The sequence below is a fragment of the Stegostoma tigrinum genome, chromosome 27 (genome assembly GCF_030684315.1).
Source record: "Stegostoma tigrinum isolate sSteTig4 chromosome 27, sSteTig4.hap1, whole genome shotgun sequence".
Taxonomy (NCBI): domain Eukaryota; kingdom Metazoa; phylum Chordata; class Chondrichthyes; order Orectolobiformes; family Stegostomatidae; genus Stegostoma; species Stegostoma tigrinum.
In genome coordinates, this window is record NC_081380.1 from 23410619 (window position 1) to 23422902 (window position 12284).

The 12284-nt window shown below is 38.0% G+C and overlaps 1 protein-coding gene across 1 annotated transcript in view; it reads right to left on the bottom strand.

The window, feature by feature from the left end:
- Positions 1-2213: 2213 nt before the first annotated feature.
- The window catches only part of crcp (calcitonin gene-related peptide-receptor component protein), a 76541-nt gene continuing 66470 nt past the window's right edge, over positions 2214-12284 (bottom strand). Inside the window, exons 5-6 of the mRNA XM_048557516.1 lie at positions 10183-10240; positions 2214-4445 (exon numbers count right to left, since the gene is read on the bottom strand). Of these exons, the coding sequence (XP_048413473.1) occupies positions 4290-4445; positions 10183-10240 (214 nt within the window). The 3' untranslated portion in view covers positions 2214-4289. The remainder of the gene's footprint in view (positions 4446-10182; positions 10241-12284) is intronic.

The window sequence follows — 12284 nt, forward strand, 5'->3', positions numbered from 1 at the left end:
GGCTGTCTGTCTGTGTATCACAACAACTAGGTTCTGCTGCAAGGTGAGCGATGTGTTACAGCACGGTGTTGCCATATGTTCTGTGGTTATGATGAACAATCTGTTCTTAGTGTCCTTGGTTCTGACAGTTTTTAAATCAAGGAATCTATTGACTTGGAAAGAATATATCCTGACAGTCACTGTTTATTTGGCAGATAAACAAAAACTGAATTTCCTGTATCTTAATCATGTCCATGGAGTTAACTATAAATATCTCGACTCTGTTTTGAAGAATTGGAGGCACGCAGCCTCCTCCAGCTGTACATCACTACGGTTCCATCATCCTCCATTCTTTGTTTAAAGTCCAACAACTCTGTTTAGCAAAGGAGGAGGGAATACTCTGCTGTAGTTCCCACAGCAATAATGAAAGCATTTCTATGCCACACGACACAATTATAAATATAAATAAGAATTTCTTCATTTGTATTTGAAAAAAGGTACCAATACATTGTGTTAGATTTCCCCATCAGTGTAGAAACAACAGAATTTGATGTTGGCCGCAAAGAAGCTTCCTATGAAGATTTCGTGATTTCAGCATATGGACTACCCCTTTCCTAATGACAGATTAAATCTGGCACCAAATCAAGGAAATCTCCATGTGTCCAACAGCAGTGATTTTAGCAAGCAGTCATCATAGTCAAACTTTCTCAAAGATAGCAAGCCTGGAAGTTAGTAACACTGATTCTCTTTTTATTAAACGTTCAGGCAGTGAACTAAATAATGAAAGATCTAAATTAAAATTAAAAATGTGGAATTTTATAATTGAGAAGTTTGATTTTTCACAAATATACAATTAGCTTTCTAGAATCAATGAGGGTGTTTTGTAGTAATTATGAATTTAATACCCTACTACACCTCGTTATAACTATTTATTAAGGTGCAACCTATTGGACAACTTTATAGCAAGATTCAGTGTACAAGTGGAAATTTCTGTGGATGAACTGACTACTTAGAGATTGCAGTCTAGAGGGACCGCAACAATGCATCTTCGGGAGAAGCACAGTATCACTGAAAGCAACTTCTGGATTTCCACATTTTTCTATGCATTATGAATGTCTTAAGTTGCTACTTCTGTTGAGTAACGATGACCAAAGAGCTCGGCTTACATTGTCCCTCCAAAATCCAGGCCATGGCTCAGAAATTTAGATCAGCAGATGACCCTCATTACTGAACATAACCTAAAGTGTCCACTTATGTTATCCAATGGTGGGGGCAGGAATCTCCTTTTGAAGCCTTGGCTCTGTAATGTTCTCTAACACGTACAGATCACACTATAATAATGTGAAGTAATTTTAGAGAATTTAATCAACTGCAATACTAGGCACATGAAAGTAAATATGGTTTTACATAAATTTGAATTGAAAAGTATTAAGGTATATTGTAGCAGCATTTTAAATTGAGATGGATGCGCATAATTATTTTAAAGAAAGACATATGAAGTACATCAGTGAAAAGATCAAATCAATTTTCAAAATCCCTGCCTCAGCCATTTTGAAAGTTGAAATGCCTCCAAGTACTAATTTTGTCATTGGGCTAAATTTTAAAGAAAATTTGCAAGCTGACTCAAGACATTTTCCATTGGAAAACACCAATCTATAGCATTGACCAAAAATTCTTCATTAGTGGTGGATTTGCCTACAATTCATGCTACATCAGGATGTCTGAACTCTACTGTGCACATATATGCACTCTGAAATTGTGGATTATAAAGTGTCATAACAGCACATATTAACAGACCATCAACAGCGCAGTAAAGTCTGGGCTCATCTGTTTTCAAAGTTCTATTGATAAGAAAATAAATATTCAAAGGCAGATTATATTGAGAATCTATGATACTTGATTATCTTTAACTGCGTGATCCTTTCACATAAACTTTCTTTCTGTATTCTCAATAAGGAGCTCACTTGAATAGCTAAATATTCTATATAATATTCCAAATGGAAGTTTTCCAAGTATAGTTAAAAACAGTGTAATCTTAATTTTCACATTATTTTGCCACAAAGAGAGAGTGAAAGTTACCATCATAATTTCAGATTAGCCTCTTAATTCTACTGAGGCATAAGTATGATGCTGCCCATGGAATGACATAGTGTGAACAATCTTGATTACATGGTAGACTGATGCATCTGCCATCCAGATTAATGTAGAATCAAAAAAAGCAGAATTCCGATTAGTTTTGCTTCTATACATTATTTCTGATTTGCTCCGGTTTATTTTGCAGACTACTTTACATCAATAATGTTCTGCAGACATTAAAAACAAGAACAGCGTACAGGCCAGTCTTCTGTTTTTCTCTCTCCACCACGACAGATTTTGAATGGTTGCCTTGTCATGAATGGAGTTTAATGTAAATGTGAATGGTTAGTTCAGGTAACTTTTCTACTCCTTTCACATAAAGCAAAATTGGAGACACACAGGGGATTCTTTTCCTCCTGTCTGGCCCTGCACAAAATTTGCAGCTGTTAGCTGTTTCTTTCATTCAACATGGATGAATGTTGAAAGCAGCGATAATCATATAAGTACATTTTCAAGTGATTTTGTGCAATCAGTGCAGTAAGCACCAGATGCTATTGAACTCATCTTTCTTAAGAAACACAGATATTGATAGAATATAATTAAATGTCATCATTATTAATTTGCTGAAGTTGTTCACCCAAGAATGAAAATTTGTTTCATAATTTATAGAGAATTTATATTCCAACGTTGCCGTTACTCAGAAAATAGGAGCAGGAGTAGGCCATTCAGTCTTTTGACCCTGTTCCTGCTTTCACCTCATACCCTTCGATCCCTTTATCCAAAGAACAATACCTAACTTTTTCTTAAAAGCATTCTATGGTTTGGCCTCAACAGATTTCTGTGGCAGAGAATTCCAATGGCTCACCACTCTCCGGGGAAGAAAAGTCTCAGCTCAGTCCTAAATGCTCTACACTGTACCATAAAATTGTGACCAGTGGTTCTGGACTCCTGGTCATCAGGACTATCCTTCCTATATTTATGCTGCCTAATCCTGTTAGATTTCTAAAGGTTTCTATCAGATGTCCCCCACTTATTCTTTTAAACTCAAGAGCACAGTCCTGACCAATCACTCTTCATTCATCCGTCCAGTCATCCAAGGAATGAGTCTGGTAAACCTTTGCTTTTCCACTGTAGCCAGAGCATCCTTCCACAAAGAAAGAGATCAAAACTGCACAGAATACTTCAGATGTGGTCTCACCAAGTCCCTGAACAAGTGGAGCAAGTCATCCCTACTCCTGAACTCAAATCCACTTGCTATGAAGGCCAGCACTATTTGTCTTCTTCACTGCCTGTTTCATCTACATGCTTACTTTCAGTATCTGGTGTACAAGGACACCCAGGTTTTATTGCATCCCCCCACCCGCCTATCAATCTCTCACCACAATAATAAATTCAGATAATAATCTGACCTCCCGTTTTTGCTACCTAAGTTGATAACCTCACATTTATGCACATTATGCTTCATCTGTCATGCATTTTCCCACGCATTCAACTTGTCCAAATCACACCTCAGCATCTTCCTCACAGATCATGCTCGCACCCAGCTTTGAGCTGTCTTGCAATCTTGGCAATACTACATTTAGTTCGCTCATCTAAATCATTGATATATGATGTGAATAGGTACTTTGAACTAATTCCTCCTTGATCTTTAAAAAAAGATTGGTGTAAGAATGCACATTTATTTTTGTAGCTTTACAAAATGCTTTCAAACTTCACTTTTTGGCAGAATATTTTCAGGGGACTTATACCAGATGTGTTGTTTCAGTTTATTTAACGGTGCAGTTTCCAGTATAGCATCTTTAATATGTTTATAAAATGTACAATTAAGCATTTCTTTCTCAACTCTGCACATATGTCCCTTTGTAACCTAGTCTAGAAAAATGTCTTTCATAGACTAACCTTAAGTGTGTAAGGAACACATTTAGTCAGTTTTAAACCAAATTCATAGCTATGGAGGTTTAAGTATTGTGGTTTTTGCACTATTTGTAAAGTAAAAACATTAGTTTTGGGTTAAGATAAACACTCATCAGTCATAGCTTATGTCTCATAAGTATAGTATGGATAGTATGAACATAACTGAAAACATCTGTACAGTATCTGAAATTACTATTACAGTATGCTTGAATCCAAGTACAGTCAATGGGGTTTAAATACCAAAGCCAAGGTAGATCAATCATCAAAACATTTCCTGAACGGGAATAGTGTGTATTGACTGGATTCTGTTAAGTTTCTGTCTATTGGTTTCCCTTCTCTTCAGCGTCCATATCCACATCTTCCTGCTGCTGAGTTGCAGCTTGCTCATCAGGGTCGCCTGGCAGAATGCTATTGATTGTGGATAGAAGCTTCTCTATCTGTTCTTCTGTTAATCTTTCTTCACTCTCTTCTACCATCTGAAACATCAGAACAGATAACTTGACATTTGCTTATGAAAATTATTAAATTTTATTAAATTAAATTTCAATTTATTGTCAAGAATTTCTACAAGCAATATCTGGCAACAGGAAGTCCCAAAAGACATTAATTTAAAAGTTCAATATCTAAAAAATTTAAACAATGTTGAAACAGTTTATTTTCAGTAACTAAAGTATTTCTGAAATGTTAGCAAAACCCATTATAATATTTCATAATTATTTTGAGCTATCACAGACTCCTAGATACGGTCAAGTAGAAAAAAAAAGTGCTTGATTCCAAGATCCACTTGTACAATAAAGGAGTCATAATGATTAATGTGATTTTCTGAAATTCCTCTTCAACAATTTTCATTAAAACATTGACTCATTCAGGAAAGTATATGGTAATGCAATCATTAAAACAGTAGATAGGGAACATCAGACATATGTGATAAATTTCTGTGTCTTTCCTGTCACTGAATTTGTTTATGGAATTAGTGCAGACCAAGTGTAAAAATATAATGGAGGTGGAAATAGGATAAACACTTTCTCACTTTTCCTTTTACTTGCCTATTTGGCAGCTAAGCAGAAGAGCAGTAGGATTTGTGCTAGGACCTTCTACAGACCAGACAGTCCGTAGGGAGTTGGGGCAGAAGGAGAGTCTAAGGCTCAAATAAGAAAAACAAACTCAGTCTTTGTACAATATTTCCACATTTAAAGAGCAGCAGTAAAATATCCTGACATCAGCTGCCAGGAAAATCCAGCTTTTCTTTAAAATTAAAGTTTTGTTTAAAGATTCTGAGCGCTCAAATCAGCATACTGATGTGCGATGGAAAAGGTAAAAAAAAATGTGGAGAGTGAAAAGGGGCATGAAAGAATCACTGTGGGTAAAATAAAGGAAAATCCAAACTTATTTTACGAGTACTTCAAGGATAAAAGGACAATTAAGGAAAGAATAGGGCTTATTGAGGACCGCAGTGTTAATTTGTGCACGGAGCCACAGGATGTAGGTAGGGTTTAAATGAAGACTTGGTGTCAGTGTTCTCAGAAAGACGGGCAGTGTGATTATAGAAATCTGGCAAATGGACTTTGATATGCTTAACGAAATTAGTACAGACAGAGAAGAGGTTCTGAGTGGTCTGCAAACACTCAAAAATCTCCACAGTCAGATGATGCATATCCCAGGCAGTTGAGGCAAGGGAGGAAATAGCAGGGGCATTGAGAATAATTTTCAATTCCTCCCCGGTCACGGGAAAGGTGACAGAGAACTGGAGGGCAGCTAATGTGGTACCAATATTCAAGAGATAAGAACTACAGGTCAGTCCGACTAACTTCTGTGGTGGGGAAATTACTGGAAGCAATTCTGAGGGTCAGAATTAATCTGAATTTGGAGGTGGAGGGATTAATTAAGAACAGTCAGCATGGTTTTGTTAAGAGATGTCAATTCCGTCTGACTTGATTGAATTCTGTGAACCGGTAACTAAGAACACAGATAAGGGCAATGCATTCAATGTAACCGACTTGGGTTTCAGCAAAGCTTTGATAAGGTCCTGCACAGGAGACCGATAGCCCATGAGATTCAAGAAAACTTAGCTAACCGGATACAGGATTGACCAAGTAGCAGGAATCAGAGGGTGATGTGAGGTGAGGGGTGTTTGTGTGACTGGAAATTCTGTCCGGTAGGGCTCCTGAGGGATCAGTGCCGGGGCCATTGCTGATTGTGGTATATATAAATGACATAGTCTTGAATGTTGGAGGATTGATCATCAATTTTCAGGATGTGACAAAACCTGGTGGAGAGGTAAATGGTGAGAAGGATAGCTTTAGATTACCAAGGATGTGGATGGGCTGATCAGTGACAAACAGAATTCTATCCAATGAAGTGATGCAATTGGGCAGGACAAACAAGGCAAGGGAATGTGGGATGCACCGAGAATCAGAGTGATCTTGGCATGCTTAAGGCATGGTGTACGGTTACTTAAGGCAACAAAAAAGGTAGAAAAAAGTGGTTAAGAAGGCATATGGATACTTGCATTCATTAGCCGAGGCAGAGATTTTAAGAGTTAGGATGTTAAGCTGGAATTGAATACAAAATTGGTTAGGCCACAGCTGGAGTACTGTGTGCAGTTCTGGAATCACATTATAGGAGGGATGTGATTGCACTGGAGAAGGTGCAGAGGAGATTTACCAGGATGTTGTCTAAGTTGGAAAATTTTTATTTATGAAGAGAGATTGGACATACTGGGATAACAAGGTGGAGATCATTTCTGAAGAAGGGTCCAGACCTGAAACGTCAGCTTTCCTGCTCCTCTGATGCTCCTTGGCCTGCTGTGTTCATCCAGCTCCACACTTTGTTATTGCAGATTCTCAAGCATCGGCAGTTCCTACTATCTTGGACGTACTGGGGTTGTTTTCCTGGTAGCAGAGGTTACTGCGAGTTTACATGATTGAGATATGTGAAATTATGAGGGTTATAGACAGCAGAAAACCTTTCCACTTGGTGGAGGGGGCATGATCAAGGGGCTAGATTTCAGGTAAGAGCATGGAGGTTCAGAGGGGGTGAGCGGAAAATTGATTTCACCTGAAAGGTGGTGGGAATTTGGAGCTCACTGCTGGTAAGGGTAGAGGCAGAAACCCTCATAACATTTACCAAGTATGTGCACTTGCGATGCCAAGACATCCAAGGCTTTGGGCCAAGTGCTTAAAAATGGGATTAGAACAGTCAGCTAATTATTGACCTGAGTGGATGTGATAGCTGATGGGACTTTTTCTGCACTGTAGATCTCTATGATTTTAATCAAACACCAACAAATGATTTGATGTTAACTGCATTGACAGCACTTTTAAAAAAGTCAAAATGAAATTATTTTCCACAGAGATAGTATTCGCAAGAAATGTAGAAACAGATAGAATTTTTACAATACAAAGATAAACAAAAGCTACAGGAGCTGTGTGCATTGTACCACATTTTAAAATTTACCCATATCAGACACACATGCACATAAATATTCACAAGCTTTACACCGAAACCAGAATACTAAAATTTGTCCTCATGTTTTCTTCAAAATTAGTTTAAAAAATAACATAATAAATATAGCTGGAAGCTTATGAGAAACACTAGAGGCAACTAAATGCTGCTCATGATCTGTGGAAACTGCACTTTGTACATGCGCAGCTTTGACACCAGAGATGAATCATAAGAAATGCAAAGGTATCACATTGAAGCCCAGATGTTTGTGAGAATATCAGATCTTCAAGTACAAATATCAATGAGACTATTAAGAAGCACTTAGGCAATTTATGACGTGTTATGATGAAGCTATTTCTTTTAACATTTATTTAGTTTAAAACTTCGCAAAACAAGCTCCAAGAAATGATTGATAAATTACCTTCCAAAAAAAAACTGTTGAATGATTTGACTGGCACACAAATTTTTTCTTTATAAATATTTTTATGTTTATGGCTTCTTCAGACTAGTTGTTCAAGAATTACTGTTTTCATAAAACCTAATTGCTAACTATCTTCTTAACTGAATTTATACATATCCTTCCTTTACAATCTGATTTAATGCTGTTTTACTCAGACAAAATTGTCATGACAGGGTCTGTCTGGAGGGCTTAAATCAAAAACAGAGATTAATGCAGCAAGTCCCTATTTTTCACCACACCAAATGTAGACTGGGGTTCATGCTTGGATTGAAGAGACAGTAATTGTGAGGGTCTTAAATACAGCCGGAAGATTTATCTATGTCTAGAGGGAGGAATCTTCCGTGTAGCACACTCTCTGCAAGTCAGTTCAGGTAATGAAGTTAGCTAGCTGGAAAAAGGATACGGAGTTAAGAATTACTTCTGGCTGGCTCCTGCTCAACAAAATGCCCACTCAAATAACAGAGTAATGCATAATTGCAGGGGGAGATTTCTGATCTAAAACATTAAATGGGAATTTTTTTCTGTAGTTACCTATTGAAATTAACTAAACATTAATACAGTAGATAATTTATGTAACACACAAATGAAATGCAACAAAAAAGTCTTAAAACTTGAAATATTATCATATGATCTTCAGCCATTCCCTGGAAGTTTGAATTTTTTTTAAGAAGTTATCAGTCTCTTTGGATGGACTGGGGAATGATTCAGGATGAAGAACCAAGACTGCCAAATTAAACTGATGTTACAAAACAAGAAGTTACGAGCATACGCTGAGTACAAATGATTGCACAAAAAGCTGAGAGAATTGACTATCACAAAGTGAATGAGTAGATCCGAAAGAAAAAGCTGAGATCAAAGTGGAATGTATTTAAAGTCAAAGCAGGTGCTGAGAAAGGAGATATGGCTGTAAAAGTAGATCTCGGCAAGCAGACAAAAGCAAAAGAACAGAATAACACTGATGATGAATAGAATAAAATAGATGGAAGGCAAATGTTATGTTAAAAATAATAAAATGAAAGAAAAAACAGCAAATTCTGAAAATACTAGACACTATAAATCCAGTTTCTATAAAAAGTAAAGATGAGGTAAAGTTTTAGATATAAATTCTCTCACTAGAGTGAAAACTGAAAACATGCACGGCTCTTAGAAAGGTTGAATAAATGTCGGGTGAACAGAAGAAACACAAAATACTGCACTCTGTGAGAAAGTAAATGAAAGTGCAGGCAATGAAATCTAAGCTGTCTTCAATTCAATGAGCCAGACAAAAGTCAAGAAAACCCTCTTGCTTTAGCTTTAAGAATGTTTATTCTCTGACTTAGAGAAAAGTTGATCATTGTTATTACTTTTGCATACCTTTGATTTCTTATCCAGTCCTGTTGAATTATTACCAAATTGAGTTCAAAACTGAAAGTCCTGATTTCACAAATGAGTGAAGGAATTAAAAGACTCACCTCCTCAGAGGAATAAGCAACTGCATCATCTTTATAAAACTCAGGCTGACCAGTCCGCATTTACAGTTTATATTGTTTTAATATAGAACATGCAGAAACTACTGATTAAAGTGGGTCATTTAGCTGACAATTTCAAAACTTTCCATCAATAGTCAGGTACTCCATTTGTTATCATTTTCAATATACTGAACTGAAAAATACAACCTTTGAATCTATACGCTTTCTCAAGTTTCAAATTAGAAAACAGGCCCAAGAAGTCATTGAACTGGTTCATGCTCACTGACTTTGCTATTGACAAACAACGGTATCTGACATAAAATTGTAGGAGAGCTTCCAATTTAATTTTCTGAAAACAGTGACACAAGATTCTAGAAGTGGCTTGAACCCATATTGCAGAAATCAGTAATAATGGCTCAAGGTTGTGCTTCTTTTTTGAAAATGTAAAGGAACTGATACAACAGCAATTAATTTGACTGTAGATTTATCACACCTTCTTTCCTTAAAGCAGTGTCTTATTCTGGAGGAACGTCTCACATGTACTCTTTATTCTCTAATGCAACCAAACCTTGATACTGTTTTTCTTAAAAAAAATCCTTTCAAAAGCTGTTTATGGCTTTGTTTTGGAGCAGGAACTGACTTAGATGAATACCATTATCATCTTTAGTGATCTGTTTTCCTTATGGACTTCTGGGGGCCATCGTGTCTTATGACTATGACAATGAGTGACACAAGAATATACCGATCCACTGTGTGAATTTCACTTTCTTTTCTCATAGTCAAAGAAGTATTTTTTCTGAAATTGGGAATGATTTTGCATTTTTCCCTATCTTTTGATGGAATTAAGTAAATTAAATTTACCAACTGTATCTCCACTGCAGTTAATGGTCTGTGATTCAACAGCTGAAGCTTTTCTGCCCTGAAAGATAGATGACAGGAAATGAGCACTGTGAAAGAATAACATTAAAGATATTCAATAGTTCAAGCTGTTCAACAACGTGACATTTGATTACAATGTCAAATAATTGAATTAGTAGGATTTTTGAAAACACATCTCCCTATGGTCTTGTACTCAAATAATGGGTTATTAAATAGGATAATATTTACATATAAACTGGTGTCTCTGCCTTTTAATAATATGAAGTAGAAGTCTTTGCATAATGAGTTTGGCTGAGAGTGACTCATCCACTAGAGTGTTGAAACAGTTGGGCCACAAGGGAAAAGTCCTGGTTAGCTCTCTGACTTGTTCTGTCATTAGTGCAATGTTTATTCATGCAAGATAAAGAGGTTTTAGGTGCTTATAGTTTCTGTTACTGATGCATTAACTGGTCTGGATGATTGTTATTTTATTAACTATTATACAAATAATTTTTGTGAATTAATGACTTTAAGAAAAAAACCTTTTCAATACATCCTACAATCACCATCGAGATTATTGGTTCTCTAATGTGTCCACTGGCTGAATGGAATGGAACTGCCATTGCTTGGCTTGAAAACTATGAAGGGCAAGAGGGGTGAGTAGTGTGCACAAACAGGCATAGATGGGACATGAGGATTCAAAGAAGGCTGAGAGATGTTAGGAGGACTGACGGTTAGAGGACATTACTGTTTTATTAAAAACTAAGATCAAAATCCAAAGCCCTAAGTTTAGCCTTTCAGTTAATTTTAGTCCCAGCAGCTCCACGGCAGCCTCCAAAAAGCACTGAACCCAATTCCTCCCAATAGATGAAAATACAGTTCATTATAATTTCTACAGAAATGCAACATAAGAACAGGGGTAGTCCATTCAGCCTCTCGAGCCTACCTTGGTATTCTAAATCATGGCTGATCATCTACATTCACACATATTTCTGCAGTATCTCCATATTCCTTGTCATCATTATTAACTGGAAATCCATCAATCTCAGTCTTGAACCTAATGCTTGAACTTGCACATCACTCTAGAGTAAAGAATTCTAAAGATTTTCCACCCTCAGAGAAGAAATCCCTGCAGATGCTGGAGAATGTGAGAAAACAAGGCGGAGAGCTGGATGAACACAAGCAGGCCAAGCAGCATCAGAGGAGCAGGAAGGCTGATGTTTTGGGTCTAGGCCTTTCTTCAGAAATGCGAGAAGGGAAGGGGCTTCTGAAAAAAATAGGGAGAGAGGGGGAGGTGGATAGACGATGGATAGAGGAGAAGATAGGTGGAGAGGAGACAGATCAATCAAAGAGGCAGGGATGGAGCCAGTAAAGGTGAGTGTAGGTGTGGAGGTAGGGAGGAGATAGGTCAGTCCAGGGAGGATGGACAGGGGCAGATGAAGTTAGTAGGTAGGAAATGGGGGTGGTGCTTGAGGTGGGAGGAGGGAATAGGTGGGAGGAAGGACAGGTTGGGGGGGGTTGAGCTGGGCTGGTTTTGGGATGTGGTAGGGGGAGGGGAGATTATGAAGCTTGTGAAATCCACATTGATACCATTGGGCTGCAGGGTTCCCAAGTGGAATATGAGTTGCTGTTCCTGTGACCTTCCGGTAGCATAGTTGTGGCACTGCAGGAGGCCCAGGATGAACATGTCGTCTGCGGAATGGGAGGCAGATTTGAAATGGTACTCCACAAGCTTCAAAATCTCCACTCCCCCAACTGCATCCCAAAACCAGCTCAGCTCGTCCCCGCCTCCCTAACCTGTCCTTCCTCCCACCTATCTCCTCCTCCCATATCAAGCCCCACCCCCATCTCCTACCTACTAACCTCATTCCGCCCCCTTGACCTGTCCAACCTCCCTGGACTGACCTATCTCCTCCCTACCTCCCCACCTACACTCACTTGACTGGCTCCATCCCTGCCTCTTTGGCCGGTCTGACTCCTCTTCACCTATCTTCTCCTCTATCCATCTTCAATCCGCCTCCCCCCTCTCCCTATTTATTTCAGAACCCCCTTCCCCTCCCGCATTTCTGAAGAAAGGTCTAGGCCCAAAACATCAGCCTTCCTGC